General features: G+C 43.9%; 1 protein-coding gene across 1 annotated transcript; it reads left to right on the forward strand.

Moving 5' to 3' along the window:
- Positions 1-2,359: 2,359 nt before the first annotated feature.
- KLHL35 (kelch like family member 35) lies at positions 2,360-20,939 on the forward strand (the record flags this gene model as incomplete). Its single annotated transcript, XM_081003901.1, has 6 exons — positions 2,360-3,216; positions 6,434-6,618; positions 7,848-7,966; positions 17,267-17,455; positions 17,960-18,148; positions 20,473-20,939. The coding sequence occupies 6 exons, from the start codon at positions 2,360-2,362 to the stop codon at positions 20,659-20,661; spliced, it is 1,728 nt and encodes a 575-aa protein (XP_080860027.1). The 3' UTR covers positions 20,662-20,939.
- Positions 20,940-22,143: the final 1,204 nt, after the last annotated feature.

Genomic DNA, 22,143 nt, shown 5'->3' on the forward strand with positions numbered 1-22,143 from the left:
CGTTTACACGGGGATATACGCTCGGTATTTATCCTTCCTGTTATACAAAAATCTCCAAATGGGTCCGAACTTCAACGTCTAAAACTCCTGGTAGAGGACAAGGATCTAGAGATCACGCTAAGAGTGGCCAAATTCTGTGCGACTGCCATAAAACTTAGGGAACAAGCTGTACTACCAAAACGATTAAGGTTTTAAATGACAATTTTAGGTTATATTTTAGTGATCAAGAGTTAATATATATATTTTAACTGCTGCTATATCTGAATTGCCTCTGTTATACCCAATTGCAATTCAATGTTTTATGATTTTCCTGATATTGTAAGTGAGCCGGAACTGGTCTGTGACCATAATAATGAAATTCAATTCAATTCAAGTTTTAAGGCAACCTGCTGGGTCTGAGCTGCGAAGGTGAAATGGGAGCTACCCAATTAATGCTTTCTTGAGCTCCTGAGGTCAAGGGTAGGATACCTGTGCTAAAATGTATTTATATTTATATTTCTTATTAAATTTATACAGTCTATTTTGCTCTTTGATGTAGGTTTTTGGTGTTCTCCAAATCTACTCTCTGGCAGATTTTACCTGTCTGGCAGACTTTTCATTGGAAACCATGTTGTGCGCCTTGACATTTTGCAGTTCCCAAATGATGGAACGTTTTCAGAAGTGAGACACGCAACAATGAGCATGCAGGCAAATTTATGTCTGTATGCAAAAGCCTATCCTCTCTGATTTGTAGGAATTGCACAATGGGGAAACCAAGGGTTTGGACTTTCTTTGGGGAATCATGTCCTCAATGAAATATCCAGCTCCTCTTCTCCTTCTTGGTGTTTGAGCTCAGGAGATGGAAGGTGGAGTGGGGGGAAAACCCTATTCCTGGATTGAGGGAAGAAAGAATGTTCTCTTGCCCATGGTATACATTCTGCTTTGATTTTGCCAGCTATAAGGCTCATTGGAGAGCAAATGAAACAATGATAACAACAAGGGGTACATGCGACTGGGGGGAGGCAGGTGGCCCTGGGGTCTAAACCACTGAGCCTCTTGGGCTTGCCGATCGGAAGGTCGGCGGTTCGAATCCCCGTGATGGAGTGAGCTCCCGTTGCTCTGTCCCAGCTCCTGCCCACCTAGCAGTTCGAAAGCACGCCAGTGCAAATAAATAAATAGGTACCACTCCAGCAGGAAGGTAAATGGCATTTCTGTATGCTCTGGCACTCGTCACGGTGTTTCGTTGCGCCAGAAGCGGCTTAGTCCTGCTGGCCACATGACCCGGAAAGTTGTCTGTGGACAAACGCCGGCTCCCTCGGCCTGAAAGCGAGATGAGTGCCGCAACCCATAGTCGCCTTTGACTGGACTTAAACGTCCAGGGGTCCTTTACCTTTTACCTTACATGTGACAGAAGCATGGGTCAGACTAGGGCCAGAAAAAGGCTTGCTTTGTAAATAATGGGCTATTGTAGGGAAAGATAGATGGAAAGTACACTAAGCTGAACTTTTGGTGAAATTTTGGCAAGAGTTTGAATATAAACTGTTTGGCATTGGGCGGAGGAGAATTTAAAGGTTTGTGGAGGAAAGCTCCCTCACGCCCCTTTAGGTTCCCGTCTACTGCCAGCCATCATTCTCCCGGTCTACAAAATACCCTGGAACTACGCTCTGTCATGAAGAAGCACAATTCCAGATCATAAGCAACTTCCTAGTCTTCATGGTTTTAAAAGTAAATTTTTAGGTGGGCAATGTTTTCAAATGTTTTATTGTCCTTTTAATATTCTGTTGTGAGCCACCCAGAGTGGCTGGGATATAAATACAGTCATACCTCGGGTTACAGCCGCTTGAGGTTGTGTTTTTTCTGGTTGCGGACTACCGAAACCCGGAAGTACTGGAACGGGTTACTTCCGGATTTTGGCAGTCACGCATGCACAGAAGCGCTAAATCGCGCTTTGCACATGCGCAGAAGCGCCGAATCACAACCCGCGCGTGCGCAGACATGGGTTGTAAATACTGTGGGTTGCAAACGTGCATCCCGCATGGATCACGTTCGCAACCCGAGCATCCACTGTAATATATTATTATTATTAATTAATTAATATGCATCTCCATTATGTCCAAAATTCACCATTAAACTACAAGCGTCACCACTATTCCCCTTCTCCTCTTCCCTCCTCTCCTCCTGCTCCTCTATCTTCTTCTCCTTCTCCTTCTTCTTCTTCTTCTTCTCTTTCTTTCTTTCTTTCTTTCTTTCTTTCTTTCTTTCTTCTTCTTCTTCCATCCTTCAAGGTCCCGGGAAGGATCGCAGCATTAAAACACACTATTAAAAGCAATTCAACTTTTTCATGCCCTGAATTGAGATGAAACAAGAGTCCCATTCCGGAATGGGCGTCAGCGATCACCCTGCCTCTCTGGGCCGAGGTAGCGAAGACCTCCATGTGAAACTCTGCCGCGGGTCTCGCCACGCCGAGCAGATCCTCCAGACTCTCAACTCCTACCGGCTGGACGGCATCTTCACCGACGTGGTCCTCACCATGGGCGGGCACGAATTCCCTTGCCACCGGGCTGCCTTATCCGCCAGCAGCACCTACTTCCGGGCTCTGTTTGCTGGGGGCGCGAAGGAAGGCCGCCAAGGCACCGTCCATCTCCGCGAGGTCTCTGCTCCCAGCCTGAGCCTCATCCTGGACTACATCTACGGTGGGGACATCCTCATCCAGGAGGACAACGTGGAAGACCTGCTGGAGCTGTCCAGCTTTCTCCAAATCCCAAGGCTCAAGGACGCCTGTGTTGCCTTCTTAGAAGATGAGCTGCATCCTCACAACTGTCTGGGCATCCTGAAGGTCGCAAACTCTTTTTCCATCCCATATCTGACCGAGAGGAGCAAGAACTGTCTGCTGGAGGGCTTTGTGGAGATCTCTCACCACAAGGAGTTTCTGGAGCTGGAAGCCAAGGAGTTTGCGAGCTGCCTGGAGAGCGATCACCTGGCTGTCCCCAAGGAGGAAGCCGTCTTCGAGGCAGTGATGCGGTGGGTGAACCACGATGTGGTTGCCAGGAAGGGGGGCCTGAAGGATTTGCTCCAGCACGTGAGGCTCCCCCTGCTAGACCCTGTTTATTTTCTAGAAAAGGTGGAGACGGATGAGCTCATCCAGAAATCCAAGGAGTGCATCCCTTTGCTGCTAGAAGCCCGCAAGTATTATGTCCAAGGCAAGGAGGTCAGCTCTCGGCGGTCTAGACCCCGAAGGTAAAAAGACAGAGAAAAAGTTGCTACTAGGGCTGGGCAACCTATCGATATATCATCCCAAACCGGTTTGAAGTCCATATTGTGATACTGATTCCATACTTTTTGACCTGGCAATATACAGTGGTACCTCAGGTTAAGTACTTAATTTGTTCCGGAGGTCCATACTTAATCTGAAATTGTTCTTAACCTGAAGCACCACTTTAGCTAATGGGGCCTCCTGCTGCCGCCGCGCCGCCAGAGCACGATTTCTGTTCTCATCCTGAAGCAAAGTTCTTAACCCGAGGTAATGTTTCTGGGTTAGCGGAGTCTGTAACCTGAAGCATATGTAATCTGAACCTTATGTAACCCGAGGTACCACTGTATATGACTTCCCTCCTCCTCTTTGTGGATCCTATACTTAGTCCTTTCCTCTTGCATTTTTTATAATAATCCAAATAAATAATAAATAATAATTTATTATTTATACCCCGCCCATCTGGCTGGGTCTCCCTACCCACCCTGGGTGGCTTCCAACAAAGTATAAAAATACAGTGGTCTGTTAAACATTAAAAGCTTCCCTAAACAGGGCTGCCTTTAGATGTCTTCTAAATGTCAGGTAGTTGTTTATCTCTTTGACATCTAGTGGGAGAGTGTTCCACAGGGCGGGCACCACCACCGAGAAGGCCCTCTGCCTGGTTCCCTGTAACTTAGCTTCTTGCAGCGAGGGAACCTCCAGAAGGCCCTCGGAGCTGGACCTCAGTGTCGGGCAGAATGATGGGGGTGGAGACACTCCTTCAGGTCTACTGGACCGAGGCCGTTTAGGGCTTTAAAGGTCAGCACCAACATTTTGAATTGTGCTCGGAAACGTACTGGGAAATGTAGATCTTTCGAGACCGGTCTTATGTGGTCTCGGTGGCTGCTCCCAGTCACCCGTTTAGCTGCTGCATTCTGGATTAGTTATAGTTTCCAGGTCTCCTTCAAAGGTAGCCCCACATAGAGTGCATTGCAGTAGTCCAAGCGAGAGATAACTAGAGCATGCATCATTCTGGCAAGACAGTCTGCAGGCAGGTAGGATCTTAGCCTGCGTACCAGATGGAGATGGTAAACAGCTGCCCTGGACACAGAAATGACCTGTGCCTCCATGGACAGCTGTGAGTCCAAAATGACTCCCAGGCTGCACACCTGGTCCTTCAGGGGCACAGTTACCCCATTCAGGATCAGGGAGTCCTCCACGCCAGCCCGCCCCCTGTCCCCCAAAAACAGTACTTGTCAGTGTCTTGTCAGGATTCAACCTCAATCTGTTAGCCGCCATCCATCCTCTAACCGCATCCAGACACTCACTCTTTTTGCATCTCCATTATGTCCAAAATTCACCATTAAGCTACAAGTGTTATTCCAATCCCACTAACGTTTTTAGCTGTTTATAATGGTTTATAAAATAGATTTCTGATTCTTCCGGTCATTTTTGCCATTTTGGCATAATCCATCCACTTGATCTGCCATTCTTCTCTGCTAAGGACTTTTTCTTCTTTCCATCTCTGGGCCAGTAACATCCAGGCAGCTGTGGTCGCATACATAAATAGTCTTATATGCTCCCTTGAGATTTTGGCACCTAGAATTCCTAAAAGTAAGGCTTTGAGGGTATTTTTTCAGAAAAGGATATTTTAAACATTTTTTCCAACTCATTATATATCATTTCCCAAAATTCATTTACTACTGGTTTCACAATTTTTGACCTGGCAATATATCGCATATCATGATGCACATTAGGGCTGAGCGATGTCTGGCTTTCAGTTTTGTGATATATCGCCAGCTAAACATCGTGATATACTGATATAGCATGATGTCAGAAATAAGGATGTAAGGGGGTAATGTTCTGGCAACTTCTACTACTTAGAAGTCTATATAAAAACATATATAAAACAATGGCCAATTATTTCCATTTTATTTTAACACGTTGTGTTCCAAATTCTACCTGTAGGAATTCCTTGTTGTTGTTTAGTCCTTTAGTCATGTCCGACTCTTCGTGACCCCCTGGACCAGAGCACGCCAGGCACTCCTGTCTTCCACTGCCTCCCGCAGTTTGGTCAAACTCATGTTAGCAGCTTTGAGATCACTGTCCCACCATCTCGTCCTCTGTCGTCCTCTTCTCCTTGTGCCCTCCATCTTTCCCAACATCAGGGTCTTTTCCAGGGAGTCTTCTCTTCTCATGAGGTGGCCAAAGTCTTGGAGCCTCAGCTTCAGGATCTGTCCTTCCAGTGAGCACTCAGGGCTGATTTACTTCAGAATGGATACGTTTGATGTTCTTGCAGTCCATGGGACTCTCAAGAGTCTCCTCCAGCACCACAATTCAAAAGCATCCACTCTTCGGTGATCAGCCTTCTTGATGGTCCAGCTCTCACTTCCATACATCACTACTGGGAAAACCAGAGCTTTAACTATACGGACCTTTGTTGGCAAGGTGATGTCTCTGCTTTTTAAGATGCTGTCTAGGTTTGTCATTGCTTTTCTCCCAAGAAGCAGGCATCTTTTAATTACGTGACTGCTGTCACCGTGGGAATTCCTACCCATCCCTTGAAATGCCACTGACTTCAAAACCAGCCTTTCCAGCGTGATCTCGCAAAGTGCCATAGAAGCCTTACTGGGCTACTGGGCCTTTAGTTAGTAGCTTCCTACTTGCAGATTTGGCCCTTTTTATTGCTTCCTGTTGAGCACAAAGTGGTTATTTATTTATTTTAGAGTGGTACCTCGGGTTAAGTACTTAATTCGTTCCGGAGGTCTGTACTTAACCTGAAACACCACTTTAGCTAATGGGGCCTCCTGCTGCCGCCGCGCCACCGTAGCACGATTTCTGTTCTCATCCTGAAGCAAAGTTCTTAACCTGAAGCACTATTTCCGGGTTAGCGGAGTCTGTAACCTGAAGCGTATGTAACCTGAAGCGTATGTCACCTGAGGTACCACTGTATTTATTAAATTCATATACCGCTCTTCATCCTAAGTTCTCGGGGCTGTTCACAGAATAAAATACAGGATGAAAACAAGTAAATAAGTAAAACAAAAGAGCAAATTATTCAGTTATTAGATTTATATCGTCAGCACTAAAGGTCAGACGTTGTTTGGGTCTGAAGGGGCACAGAGGTCGTTGTCCCCTCCACCTTTATAGGGATGTGGGTCATGTTGTGTTGCCAAAAGGGTCTTGCCGTCCTCTGAGACGAACAAATTTCTTTTCTTATCCCAGATACATGGAGTTAACAGAGATGATCGTTGTGATTGGAGGCTGCGGCAAGAAAGGGTCCTTCAAACTTCCTTTTGTGGATATCTTCCACCCTGAAAGCAAGCAATGGAAGCCACTATCCAGCATCCCTGGATATAGCAAGTCAGAGTTTGCTGCCTGCACCTTGAAGAACGACGTCTACATCTCAGGTGAGATGGCTGCATAGAATCATAGAATCATAGAGTTGGGACCCCGAGGGTCATCTAGTCCAACCCCGCAGAAATAGCCTCCTCCCTTCCTTGGGAGGAGATGGAGAAGACCACTGTATGACTGATGGATTGATTAATTAATTACATTTCTATTCTGCCCTTTTCCCCAAGGAGCTCAAAATGGCACACGTGGTTCTCACCCTCCTCATTTGATCCCCACAGCGACCCTGTGAGGTAGGTTAGGCTGAGAGGTAGCAACTGGCCCAAGGTCACCCGGGGAGGTCCGTGGCTGAGCGGAGACTAGAATTCCCGTCTCCCAGTTCCCAACCCGACACTCTAACCACTACACCACACTGCCTTTCTGTATGTGTCATGAGAAAGAGCCAAGGGGCCAATATCCCCTTCTAAGTTTCTTCCAAAATCCCCCGCTTCCCTCAGCAGAGAAAGAGACCACACGTTTGGACAGTTTAAAATGATTTACTTACAAATCTTTCAAAGGTCAGATTCATGAGCTTTCCCGCACAGCGGCAAGAAAAGGCAGGCAGTATCACGCCGGTTACAAAATGTTCAATGCTTCTAAATTATTTGTATAGAAACACAAAGATGACTTCCTTAAGCCACGTGGTCTAGGCTTGGAGCGGCTAGCTTAGACATCTTTACTTGTAGAGCTTGGGTGGTGGAAGATGAAGGAACAAAGAGTTTGGTAGCCCTTCCTCCCGTGGTGAGCTACCTGGCAGGACAGCTTACTCTATGGTCTTAACCCCTTCATGCGTTAATTAGAGCTAAGCATGCTGGTTCTATGAGGCTGGATATAACCCACAAAATGGCCCTGAATACCAGTTGGTAGGAATCTCAGGTGGGAGAGAGCTGTTGAGCTCAGGTCCTGCTTTTGGTTTTCCATTGTGAGAACAGGATGTTGGATTAGATCAGGCATCAGCAACATTTTTCAGCCGGGGGCCGGTCCACTGTCCCTTAGACCTTGTGGGGTCCGGACTATATTTTGGAAAAACAAATAACAAATTCCTATGCCCCACAAATAACCCAGAGATGCATTTTCAATAAAAGCACACATTCTACTCATGTAAAAACATGCTGATTCCCGGACCGTCCGTGGGCTGCATTTAGAAGACGATTGGGCCAAATCCAGCCCCCGGGCCTTTGTTTGCCTACCCATGCCTTGAGCCCTTTGGCTCCTGTGTTATGTGGCTGCTCTGTGTCTGCTTTTGCAGGAGGCCACCTGAACGGCAGAGATGTCTGGGTGCTGAGCTCCCAGCTGAACGTCTGGATGAGGGTCGCCTGTTTGCAGAAAGGGCGGTGGAGGCACAAGATGGCCACCCTCCAGGGAAAGGTACAGACTTCTCTTTGCTTTCTGATTGGTGGGGGGTGTTGTGGCCGCAGGAGGGAGAGGCATTTGTTACTATTCCCCAACCTGACGCATCTGTGCCTCTCCTCTCCTCTCCTGCTTCAGATTCTTCCTCTGATTCTGGTCGCCTCTGTACCACCGACTCTCCCCGCTCACTAAGCCCTGTTCCCTCTCCATCTTCCGATGCCTCTTCCTCCCAGTCTTCTCCCTCTTCTCCCTCTGACCACTCATCATTGCCCTACCACAATGCCCAAGGCTCAGCGGCTTCAGTGCTTGTTATGTACTGAGTTCAATAGGATCCAAAATGCAGCAGTCTGATTGGTCCTAGAACAATAGGATTCAGAATGCAGCAGTCTGATTGGTCCGTAGGAGCCACCCAATCCAACTCCGGGTGGAAGTGAATCCGCAACCTGATTGGCCTACAGGAGAATCCCAGAATTAGCCAATCACGTGGGGCCCATTGTGTAAATAATGTATATAAAGCAGACATTTCGGGGGAACTTCCATTTCTCCTCACCACTATGAGCTGAATAAAGAGCATGAAATCCACTCTCAACTCCGAGTATATTTCATTTTTTTAAAAAAATAATTTTTTATTAAGGTTTTAAACAAAGAAAAAAGAAAAACAACACACACAAAAAAAAAAAATACAAAATTTAACAATAAAAACACAAAACGTAACAATTAAAAACAAACTCTCTTTTCCATTCCCAATTTTAAATTACTTATTTTCTGGACTTCCTCATACCTCCCTCTTTTGTATTCCAATCCACATTATTTGTCCCGCAGTTTCTTTTCCACTTTTTTAAACCCAATCTTTAATTTAATAAAGTGTTAAAATATATAACTTCAACTTTTTTAAACCTAATCCTTGTTCTTAATGTCATATACCTTTAAATTTTTCCCTTTTATTATCAAATTTCCATTTCTTTAAACATCTTTAATCTTGATCTTTAGTCTTAATCTATCCTTAACTTTAACCTATACAGCTGGAAACCACTTATTTTCAATCCAACATCACTCTAACATTCCTTAATTTTGCAGTGTTTCTGAAGATAGTCTTTGAATTTCTTCCAGTCTTCCTCCATCAACTCTTCTCCCTGGTCACGGATTCTGCCAGTCATTTCCGCCAATTCCATATAGTCCATAAGTTTCATCTGCCATTCCTCCAGCGTGGGAAGTTCTTGTGTCTTCCAATACTTTGCGATGAGTATTCTTGCTGCTGTTGTTGCATACATAAAGAAAGTTCTATCCTTTTTTAACACCGTTTGGCCCACTATGCCCAGGAGAAAGGCCTCTGGTTTCTTAGGAAAGGTATACTTAAATACCTTTTTTAATTCATTATATATCTTTTCCCAGAAAGCCTTAATCTTTGGGCACGTCCACCAAAGGTGAAAAAATGTACCTTCAGTTTCTTTACATTTCCAACATTTGTTATCGGGCAAGTGATAGATTTTCGCAAGCTTGACTGGGGTTATGTACCACCTGTATATCATTTTCATAATATTCTCTCTTAAGGCATTACATGCCGTAAATTTCATACCTGCGGTCCATAACTGTTCCCAGTCAGCAAACATAATGTTATGTCCAACGTCCTGTGCCCATTTAATCATAGCCGATTTTACCGTTTCATCTTGAGTATTCCATTTCAGCAGCAAGTTATACATTCTTGACAAATTCTTAGTTTTGGGTTCTAACAATTCTGTTTCTAATTTGGATCTTTCCACCTGGAAGCCAATTTTCCTGTCCAATTTAAATGCCTCCATTATCTGATAATAATGAAGCCAGTCTCGCACTTTGTTTTTTAGTTTTTCAAAACTCTGCAATTTCAGTCTATCTCCGTCTTATTCCAAAATTTCCCAATATTTCGGCCATTTGACCTCCATATTGACCTTTTTCAAGGCTTTCGCTTCCATTGGTGACAGCCACCTTGGGGTTTTGTTTTCTAACAAATCCTTATATCTTAACCAAACATTGAATAGCGCTTTCCTGACAATGTGGTTTTTAAATGCTTTATGTGCTTCAACTCCGAGTATATTTCAGTGCTGGATTTGCCTATAAGCTAAACAAGCTATAGCGTAGGGCCCCGATCTCTTGGAGGCCCCCAAAAAATTTAAAGGAAAACCCCCCTGGATTTACATTTCTAAAATGTAAGATAAAAAAATAAATAAAATAAAACTTATGTACAGCAACAGTGTTTTGTGTTGTGTAGGCTCCTACGATGCAAGTTATGGGCCCCGCCTGCTAACCTGCTTCCTAAAATATCACTGGTTTGCTCCTTTCTATATACAGTGGTACCTCAGGTTAAGTACTTAATTTGTTCCGGAGGTCCGTTCTTAACCTGAAACTGTTCTGAACCTGAAGCACCTCTTTAGCTAATGGGGCCTCCTGCTGCTGCCACACCGCCGGAGCACAATTTCTGTTCTCATCCTGAAGCAAAGTTCTTAATCTGAAGCACTATTTCTGGGTTAGCAGAGTCTGTAACCTGAAGCGTATGTAACCTGAAGCGTATGTAACCCGAGGTACCACTGTATAGGGTGCCTACATTCTGTTTTTTTTTATATATATAATATTTATTCAAATTTTAAGATTACAAAAAAAAGAAAAAAGTAAAAAAAAGAAAAACAAATCACATACATCCTACAAATCACATACATCCTACAAGAAAAACACACAATACAAAGAAAAATACACAAGACAAAAAATCACAATAAAAAGTAACAAACAAACAAACAAAAAAAATTCAACTTAAACCATTAGAACCGTTTTCCCATTTACTTATTTCCGTGACTTCCTCTCACTTCTCTGCTTTGTATTCTAATTCAAATCGTATCTCCAGCAAATCCTTCTAACCTTCTTTTCATTTGCTTATTTTAACATTCAAAAATATTTAATTCTCCTCTATCTTTTATTTTACACTTCATATTTACTTATTCCATTATACTCTGTCTGCCAATACGGTCTAATGATCTTCTCCAACCTTTTCTAACATTCTTTTATATTACAGTATTTCTGAAGATATGTTTTAAATTTTTTCCAATCTTCTTCCATCGACCCTTCTTCTTGATCTTGAATTCTGCCGGTCATCTCAGCCAGTTCCATATAGTCTATCACTTTTCTCTGCCATTCTTCTCGGGTAGGCAATTCTTGTGTCTTCCAGTATTTCCCAATGAGTATTCTTGCTGCTGCTGTCGCATACATAAAAAAATTCTTGTCTTCCCTTCGCACCAATTGACCGACCATGCCCAAGAGGAAGGCCTCTGGTTTCTTCAAGAAAGTATATTTCAATACCTTTTTTAGTTCATTATATATCATTTCCCAGAAGGCCTTGATCTTTGGGCACGTCCACCAAAGGTGAAAAAAAGTACCTTCATTTTCTTTACATTTCCAACATTTATTGTCAGGCAAGTGATAAATTTTTGCTAGCTTGACTGGGGTTAAGTACCACCTGTAAATCATTTTCATTATATTTTCTCTTAAGGCGTTACAGGCCGTAAATTTCATACCTGTGGTCCATAACCGTTCCCAGTCAGCAAACATAATGTTATGCCCAACATCTTGCGCCCATTTAATCATAGCAGATTTGACCATTTCATCCTGTGTATTCCATTTCAACAGCAGATTATACATTCTTGACAAATTTTTAGTTTTAGGTTCTAACAATTCCGTTTCCAGTTTAGATTTTTCCTCCTGGAAACCAATCTTTTTGTCTAAATTAAAAACCTCCCTTATTTGATAATAATGCAGCCAATCTTGAACTTTAGTTTTTAATTTATCGAAGCTCTGCAATTTTAGTTTATCTCCAACTTGTTCTAAAATTTCACAATATTTTGGCCAGTTTGTCTCCATATTAGTTTTTTTCAATGCCTTTGCCTCCATTGGTGACAGCCACCTTGGTGTTTTACTTTCCAACAAATCCTTATATCTCACCCAGACATTAAACAATGCTTTCCTGACAATATGATTCTTAAAGGCCTTATGCACTTTAACTTTGTCATACCATAGATATCCATGCCATCCAAACACGTTATCAAAACCTTCTAGATCCAAAATGTCCACATTTTCAAGAAGTAGCCAATCTTTCAGCCAGCAAAAAGCGGCTGATTCATAGTAAAGTTTAAGATCTGGCAGGGCAAATCCCCCTCTTTCCTTTGCATCTGTTAATATCTTAAATTTTATTCTAGGTTTTTTGCCCTGCCAGATAAATTTGGAAATGTCTCTTTGCCACCTCTTGAAACAGTCCATTTTGTCCACAATTTGTAATGTTTGAAACAAAAACAACATTCTAGGCAATACATTCATCTTTATCGCTGCAATTCGGCCTAACAATGATAACTTCAATTTTGACCATACTTCTAAATCCTTCTTCACCTCTAACCAACATTTTTCATAATTATCTTTAAACAGATTCACATTTTTGGCAGTCATATTTACCCCTAGATATTTCACTTTATTAACAATTGTTAATCCTGTCTCTTTCTGAAACCTCTCCTTCTCTATCTCTGTAAGATTTTTCTCTAATACCTTGGTTTTCATCTTGTTTAATTTAAAACCTGCTACTTGACCAAATTCTTGGATTGATTGTAACACTCTTTTTGTACTAGCTTCTGGCTCCTGTAATGTCAAAACTAAGTCATCGGCAAAAGCTTTCAATTTGTACTGTTTAGCTCCGAGTTGTATACCTTTAACCAATTGGTCTTTTCTAATCATATTGAGCAAAACCTCGAGGACCGATATAAAAAGCAATGTGGAGATTGGGCAACCCTGTCTTGTTCCTTTCTCTATCTTAAATTCTTCTGTAACTACATTGTTCACAATAAGCTTAGCTTTTTGTTCCGAATAAATTGCACTTATACCATTTTCGAAACTTTGACCTACCCCCATCCCCTGCAGATTTTTCTTCATAAAACTCCAAGAAATATTGTCAAACGCTTTCTCTGCATCTACAAATATTAAAACAGCTTTAGTATTGATATTAACTTGCAATTTTTCCAAAATATCAATGATGTTCCTAGTATTGTCTGACAAATGTCTCCCAGGGAGAAAGCCCGCCTGGTCTTTATGAATCTCTTTTACCAATACATTTTTTAATCTTTTAGCCATAATTTCGGCAAAAATTTTGTAATCCACATTTAGTAGGGATATGGGACGGTAGTTCTTCATCTGTGTCTTCTCCCCTTCGGTTTTTGGTATAAGTGTAATGTATGCTTCTTTCCACGACTCGGGTGCTTTTCCTCCCCGTAGTATTTCATTGCAAAGTTCTTTCAACGGTTGCAGTAACCATTCTTTCAGAGTTTTGTAGTACTTTGCAGTTAGTCCATCCGGCCCTGGAGATTTGCCCAATTTCATATTCTGAATGGCTCCTTCCACTTCTTGGTCAGATATTATAGAGTTCAATATTGATTTACTGTCTTGAGATATTTTTTGTAGTCCATTATTTTCCAGAAATCGGTCAATGTCTAGTTCTTTCTGAGTCTCCTGCGTATATAACTGTTTAAAGTACTTCTGAAAGCACTTCCGAATCTCTCCAGGATTCTGTATATTCTTCCCTTCTACAACCAAGTTCGTAATCGTATTCAGCTTTTGTCTTTTTTTCATTTGCCAGGCCAGTAACTTCCCACATTTGTTTGCCGATTCAGAAGTCTTTTGTTTCATCTGTTTGATCTTCCATTCTATCTCCTGATTCATCAATTTCATATATTGTACTTGGTATAGCTTTATCTCTTTTAAAATCTCCTGTGAGTTCGGTTTCGCTCTCAGTCTTTTTTCTCCATCTTTAATTTTTTCCAAGATTTTTTCTCTCTTCTCATTTTGATATCTTTTCCTAATTGCATTTTGTTGTATCAAAAATCCTCTCATCACCGCTTTACTGGCATCCCAAATCACTCTTTTTTCTGTCATAGTATTCAAATTTATCTCAAAATAGTCTCTCAAATTCTTCTGAGCCTTTTTAATAATTTCCTCATTCCTAAATAAGGAGTCATTCATCCTCCATCTAAAGGCCCCAACTGGCGTTGATATCATTTCAATCTTTACTGGATTGTGGTCAGAGCAAATTTTCGGGCAGATCACCGCTTTTTTAATTTTAGGGGCCAGTCCTCTAGTTGTCCAGATTTGGTCTATTCTTGTCCATGTCATATTTGCTTCAGAGAAGAAGGTTCCTTCTCTTTCCAAGGGGTTCTTTATTCGCCAAATATCTACAAGATCCATATTGTCAGTCATTTCAAGAAATGTCCTTGGCAGTCTTCCATCTTTTGTCACTGTTTGTCTTTGGGCTTTGTCCATATTTGTAGACACTACTCCATTCATATCTCCCATCAAAATAATGTTGTAATCCAGATAGTCCAGGAGAGTTTCGTGCAGTTTCTTGAAGAATTCTGATTTTCCCTCATTTGGTGCGTATACACCAATTATCAAAAATTTCTGTCCTTGAAATTGAATTTCAATTGCTATATATCTTCCTTGGTCATCTTTAAATATAAATTTTGGTGACAGGCTTTCCTTCGCATAAAGTACTACCCCTCTTTTTTTTACATTATCCGATGAAATAAATTCCTCTCCCAATCTTTTATTTATCAGGATTTTCCGATGTAGCCTTGTCACATGAGTCTCTTGTAAACAAATCAAGTCCAAATGTTCTTTTTTCAATGTATGAAATACTCTCCCCCTTTTTGCCGACGAATTTAGGCCATTAATATTCCAGCTTAAAATTTGTAGTGTCATTTTGTAGCTACTCTCCTTCTCCTCCAACAGCCCCAAGAAGATTGTCTATATCTGTCGGTGGCGTTGGTTTCCCTTTTTCTTGCAGACTCTTGTCCGGTATCACAATGTCTTTTCCCAATCCTTTCAGTAAATCTTCTTCGTATGCACTCAGAAACTTGTTCTTTTCCTCCACTGATCTGATCTTGGTCTTTCTTCCTTTGAAGCTGAAGGATAGACCTTGGGGAAATTCCCACCTAAAGAGAATTTTGTTTTTTCTCAACAAGTCCACCAGGTCTCCAAAGTCCTTTCTTAAATCAAGAAGATGTTTTGGTATGTCTTTAAAAATTTCCACTTTTGATTGTATAATTGTCAAGGGTTTTTCGTAGTGTAAACCCAAAATTTTGTCCCTTTCTTCTTTGGATCGAAGAGTAATCAAACAGTCCCTTATTTTAATCTTTCTTCCTCCTTTCCCCAGTCGAAAAGCCCTCACAATCTTAAAATCCTCTTGTTTCAATTCCGATTTCCAAAAGTCCAAAAATTCTTGTGTCAAAAAGTCTATCAAGGTACCTTTCTCCAACTCAGGAACAGCTCTGATTCTAAGATTCGTTTGTTTGTCTTTCAAGTCAATCATAGATAACGTTAACTTATGTTCTGCAATCTCTTTCTGTAAGTCTGGTACTTTTTCAGTTTCCAATTGCCCCAATTTAAATTCTACAGCAGCAGTTTTTTCCTGTATAGACTTTGAGTCTTGCAACAATTTCTGAATAGATTCCGTATTGCTGTTTACTTTTTTCTCCAAGTTACCTAATGTTTCTGTGTTTAAGTCAATTTTCCTGTTTGCAATATCCACTTTCTGATTGGTCTCTTCCACCTTCCTATTGGTTTCCCCCACTTTTGTACTTAGCTGCTGTATTGATTCATTAATCTTAGTCAGAGCACTGGCTAAAAGTTCCTCAGACATTCCACCAGACTTAGGTTGTATTGCCGATGCGGGCAAACCAGCAGATGATTGCCTTCTATGTGTCCAAGGTTTCCCTGATCTCAAAGTGGACTGGTCCTTGTGACCATCAGCCATAACAGAGTGAAGGTCAAATTCCTTTCCCACGTCTGATATTCCTGTTTATAAATGGAAAATTCCTTTCCTTTCCTGCAATTGCAGAGAGTCCCTCTAGATGGACACTGTTACCACCTAGCAAATTACTGTCTATTGGAAACAACAGGGGAAAGATACTGAGTAAAAAAGAGTCAAAAGTAAAAGACACAATATAACTTTCCAGTCCTTTCCAATCTTTTCCCAGTAAAATTGGCCACTATGTATCTCCTCTGCAGCCAGCAAACAGCTTTAGCAGCTTTGACAGCTTTGACAGCTGAGTGACAGATCACTCATTTGATCCTTCAATTTAAACAGTCCAATAGAATCAAAAGTCTTTCCCTTAACTCTCTTAAGGGTAGATCCCTCCAAAGTTTTCAGGTCAGAAAGAAACGCTTATTTCAATTCAGCTTTCCCACGTTTAGCTCCAAATCTCTTTGCTTTGTTCTTTATACAGTGCAGTGAAGCGGACTTCCTGTTTACGCTTCCACCGCAGTAGCCAATTCAGACATTTTTAAACAGCTTTAAACTTTTCCGCTTTTTCGCCAAAGTTCCAAATTAATCCAAATCTTGCTCTTTTATCCAATTCTTCTACTCACGGTTAGTTTTTAAGTCCAAATGTCCCAGGAATAAGTCAGCGCTCTCCAGCAACGGCAACGCGGCTTCACTCAGTGAGAGCAGCGATCCGCTCGCAGCACCGCGCTTCTCCCCCGCTCCCTTCCGAAGCCTCGAAAAGGCTTCCTTTCAGGTTGGGGGGGGCGCTTCAAGGTGCCCGCCGAGCCTCCACGTTCGCAGGCGTCCGCGCCTGCGATTTCTAAGGGTCCCCGCTTCGCCGGAGCGCACAGGACCCGATCTCCCACTGGGCTACCCCCTCCGAACTTCAAAGGAGGTCCGCCATTGCTGCTGGCACTGACCACTGGCACTGCATGGACTGGTTATTTTGTTATGTGCAAATGGCTTTCGATACCTATTATGTCCATAAATTACCATATAGCATATATCCAACACAAAAAAACAGTGACAATTTGTTGTTGACAAAGGACAGCTGGACATATAAAGGGCCCCATTACCTTAAGTAGCTTAGGGCTTCATCAAACCTGTATCTGGCCCTGCTTCCATGTATTTCAGTTCTAGCACCTGTGTATTTCCTTTCTATTTATTTATTTATTTGCAAATTTACAAGCTGCACTTCCATTTTTAAAAAACGGTCAGCTTTAACCCAGCGATTTCTGTCATCTCCTTAAATACCCTTTGCCAAAATTCTTTTACACAATTTGCACCATTTTATGTTTCACAACAACCCTGCAAAGTAGTTCGGGCGACTGAGGCTGGGCCAAGGTGGCTTTGAGTGGGGAATTTGAACCCTAGTCCGGCACTCTAACCACTGTACCACGCTGCCTCTCGCTCTGCCCGCACCCCATTTACAAGCCCGCCTGCATCTGGGTGAGATCAGAGATCTGATGAATCGCGTCCTCCCCAATTCTCGCCGACAGATCTACGCGGTGGGCGGCTACGACGGCTTTGGCTGCCTGGCCAGCGTGGAATGCTACGACGCCTTTTCCAACAGCTGGGCAGATGTTGCGCCATTGCCCGAGACAGTGAGCTCGGCGGCTGTGGTGCCGTGTCTCGACAAGCTGTATGTGATCGGGGGCGCCGTGGAGGACGGGGCCAACACAGATAAGGTACTGCCGGGGTTGCCAACCTTTGGGGGGCCGTGGGGTCTTTTGCAAACTGAGCCTCTGCATCTGTCCGCCTCTCCTGGTATGTTTCACCTTACGGTCTTCAAACAAAAACATCTTGGAGGTCCCGGGCCACAGGGAGGTTAGGCTGGCCTCAACCAGAGCCAGGGCTTTTTCGGTCGTGGCCCCGATCTGGTGGAACGCTCTGTCACAAGAGACTAGGGCCCTGCGGGACTTGACATCTTTCCGCAGGGCATGCGAGACAGAGCTGTTCCACCAGGCCTTTGGCCAAGGCACAGCCTGACCCCCTCCTTCAGTAATCCTCACAGAACTCTAGCCCAGTGGTTGCCATTAATTTGATTTGAACTGATTTTATAAGGAATTGATTTTAGAATGCTGTATTATTTTACTGTTCTCTGAGCCCGGCTTCAGCTGGGGAGGATGGGATGTAAATATTATTATTATTATTATTATTATTATTATTATTATTATTTATTGCTCCCCCAGGTTCAGTGCTATGACCCAGAGGAAAACAAGTGGATCCTTCTGTCAGCAGCCCCTTTCCGCCAGCGATGCCTCAGCGCCGTTGCTTTGGATCACACAATTTACGTTGTTGGAGGACTGCTGAGTAAAATCTTCAGCTACAGCCCCCAGACGGACACCTGGGCTGAAGTTGCGTCCCTCCTGGGACCTCTGGTAAGGAGAATGCCATTGGGCCCTTAGAGAATTTGTTGTGGGACCAGTTCCAAGATGGAGTGCCACATCTAAAAGGGCAGAAAAAAGAGACAGGATCCCAGAATGGTGAAAACAGGCTCCTCACCAGCCATCAGTAGGGATAAAGGCACCTACACCAGCTATTGTCTTGCTTGCTCACAGGAAGTAGCTATTTTATTATTTTATTTTCTATTATTATTCACTAAATTGTAAATTGTTTTGAGTTGCCCTGGGCGCAAGATAAAGAAACCAACAAGTTTAATAAAAAAATACAAGCCAAAGGCCCCTAGTGGAAAATAAATGTTTTTGCCTGGCGTTTAAATGTATGTAACGATGGGGCCAGACGAGCCTTTCTGGGGAGAGCATTCCGCAAGCGGGGAGCCACCACAGAAAAGGACCTGTTCTCGTGCTGCTCCTGTTCAGAATACAAGGAGGGTGGGTGTCCAATCCTGGTATCAAATGAGATGTGGCGGGGCTGGCTCAAGACCTTTTGGTGCCTGATGTCAGGAACGTGGCCACCCAGAGCACAGGGAATGAGTTAGACTAGAAATAGGTAAAAAGGTAAAGGGACCCCTGACCATTAGGTCCAGTTGTGGCCAACTCTGGGGTTGTGGCGCTCATCTCACTTTATTGGCCGAGGGAGCCAGCGTACAGCTTCTGGGTCATGTGGCCAGCATGACTAAGCCACTTCTGGCGAACCAGAGCAGCGCACGGAAACGCCGTTTACCTTCCCGCCGGAGCGGTACCTATTTATCTACTTGCACTTTGACGTGCTTTCGAACTGCTAGGTTGGCAGGAGCTGGGACAGAGCAACGGGAGCTCACCCCATCGCGGGGATTCGAACCGCTGACCTTCTGATTGGCAAGTCCTAGGCTCTGTGGTTTAACCCACAGCGCCACCCACATCCCTAGAGACTAGAAATAGAACTAAGTAAATGAGGGACTGACTCTTCAGATGAGAGTTGGCTGACAAAGTCAAGAAAGGGCAATTTGACCCCCCTTCCTGGGGAAGACTGTTAGCTCTCAAGGAGAGGAAGAGTTGGGAGGCAGCCAGAGCGTTGCTAGGCAATCAGCAAATAAGCCGAGATCTGAGTCTGTGTCGAGTGACAGTGGGGAGGAGGGGGCAGGCCAACTTCTCAGTCCCCGTTCTAGGCATCTGGATAAGATCTGATGGCAACGGAAGGGAAAGGCAGTAGTTTGGCGTCCTTCCTGCTGTGGGAGGGGCGAAAATTCAGACTGATCAACTATCGTAAATGCGAGCAGGCGAGAAGCTGTGCTCTGGGTGTGTCTTTTTTTAAATAAACGTACATAAAAATGCTGGAGGGTCTTTACTTCTTATCGGGCCTTGCTTGCCTGCCAGAGATCGTTACACCTGAGTAGACCCCAAAGTGGTGTCCTTCCTTCCTACCAGATGAGGGAAGATCTACATTTGGAACAAGGAAGGGAAGAACGATCTATACAGTGGTACCTTGGTTTACAAACTTAATCCGTTCCAGAAGTCCGTTCTTAAACCAAAGCTGTTCTTAAACTGAGGCACGCTTTCCCTAATGAGGCCTCCCGCCGCCGGTGCCCTTCCACCATTCGGCTTCTGTTCATAGACCGAGGTAAAGTTCGCTAACCGGAACACTACTTCCGGTTTTGTGGAGTTCGTATACCGAATCGTTCATAAGTGGGGCTGTTATTAAACCGAGGTACCACTGTATCGAGATAATAAGAATAAGAATAAGAATAAGAATAAGAAGAAGAAGAAGAAGAAGAAGAGGAAGAAGAAGAAGAAGAAGAAGTTATTTATACCCCACCCATCTGGCTGGGTTTCCCCAGCCACTCTGGGCAGCTTCCAACAAAACACTAAAATACATTAACCTATTAAACATTAAAAGCTTCCCTAAACAGGGCCGCCTTCAGATGTCTTCTAAAAGTTTGGTAGTTGTTGTTCTCTTTGACATCTGGTGGGAGGGCGTTCCACAGGGCGGGCGCCACTACCAAGAAGGCCCTCTGCCTGGTTCCCTGTAACTTGGCTTTTCGCAGTCAGGGAACCGCCAGAAGGCCCTCAGAGCTGGACCTCAGTGTCCAGGCTGAACGATGGGGGTGAAGACGCTCCTTCAGGTAGACTGGACCCTGTAGGTTTTGCCACCTCACCTTGCCTCATGCATGGGCCGGCCCTGAGATGTGGGCAAGTTTAAAGGGGTGGGTGTTCGAGGAGAAGCTGAGCCAGCACAAATAACAGCTGAGCTGAGAGGCCGTTTTTTGTGGATTTTTGAGGGGATACGGACCTCTCCTCTTTCTGACTTTCCCCTCTTCCTTCAGGAGAACTGCGGCGCCACCGTGTGCTCTGGCAAAATCTACATCCTGGGGGGCACAGATGAAAACGAGCAAGGCACAGACAAGGTGTTCTCTTTTGATGTGGAGACTGGGGTGGTGGAACCTGAGACCCCGCTCCAGCGCAGCACCAGTTGCCACAGTTGCGTGACCATCCTCCGGAGCAGGTCCAGGTGACCCCAGTGGTGACCCCCTCCCCTTTTCCTACTCTCCGCATCCATGGCCCATGTATAATTGCTCCTTTGAAAACTGGTCCTCAAGAGATAGTGCTCCCAATTTGTTGTTGTTTAGTCTTTTAGTCATGTCTGACTCTTCGTGACCCCCTGGACCAGAGCACGCCAGGCACTCCTGTCTTCCACTGCCTCCCACAGTTTGGTCAAACTCATGCTGGTAGCTTCGAGAACACTGTCCAACCATCTCGTCCTCTGTCATCCCCTTCTCCTTGTGCCCTCCATCTTTCCCAACACCAGGGTCTTTTCCAGGGAGTCTTCTGTTCTCATGAGGTGGCCAAAGTCTTGGAGCCTCAGCTTCAGGATCTGTCCTTCCAGTGAGCACTCAGGGCTGATTTCCTTCAGAATGGATCAGTTTGATTTTCTTGCAGTCCATGGGACTCTCAAGAGTCTCCTCCAGCACCATAATTCAAAAGCGTCCCAATAGGGATGGGCAATTTTGGTTTCTCATTCTTCCAACCTTAAGTTCACCCCCTCTCCATTTCCACATCAGTTGGGCGTTTCATTTCCCCACCCCAGAAAATCCGCACGTCTTTCTTTTGCTTAACGAGCACCATTTTGTATGCCGTTTTGCCTCTCGCACACATTTCTCCAGGCAGTTTCCTCTGATATAGCGCAGGGTTGGGTTTTTTTGTACATTTTGAATATAAGCACTTTTTTGGGGGCGTCTGCTCTTCCCATTGCAAAAGTTGGTGCTGAATTTCAAGAGACAGCTGCCTTTCATTTTGCATACTGCTCAGAAAGTGCCAGTTAACATAGATTTGCATCGAAATGTGAACCGAAGGAATCTCTCTCCTCATCCCCACCTCCAAAAGTTGTTGGACTCCAACTCCCATCGCCCATTAGCCAGACTGATGGGGGCTGATGGGTTTTGTAGTCTAAAACATCTGGAGGGCACCAGATCAGGGAAGGCTGCCCTTATAACATAAAACCTTGGGGCTGGTATTTGGTTTTTTTACCAGCCATAATTTTGTCTGTGGCAAATCCCAGCAGCTGCAGAATTGGACTGCTGACCCTCTAATATCATTTTTTTTGTATATATCAGGAGTCCCCAAAGCGCTTCTCCTTCATTAATTGTTTTAACCTAACAACAGCCCTTCAAGGTCTGATCACCATGTTGCAGACAGAGACAAGGGCTGAGGTGCTTAAGTCTGTGGCTCATCTACAGCTACCTAGAGAGATGAGGAGGGAGGAGATCTTCAAATTGTTCATGTTAAATCCTCGGCCCCAATCCTGCCCCATTTCTTCTCTGTTTTTCTCCCAATGAACCCTTTGTTTCTGCTGCCACTGCTGCGTCCCTCTGCTTCCCCCGAGGCCAATTCGTACAGATGTGCCACCCCGGTTTTAATCGCCTTCATTTTCACATTTATCGTCCACGCATTGATAAAGAACTCCTAATCTCACGAAGGCAGACCCCTTTCTCTAATCC

Source organism: Podarcis pityusensis (assembly GCF_964106645.2).
Source record: "Podarcis pityusensis genome assembly, chromosome: 4".
NCBI classification, from domain to species: Eukaryota; Metazoa; Chordata; class Lepidosauria; order Squamata; family Lacertidae; genus Podarcis; species Podarcis pityusensis.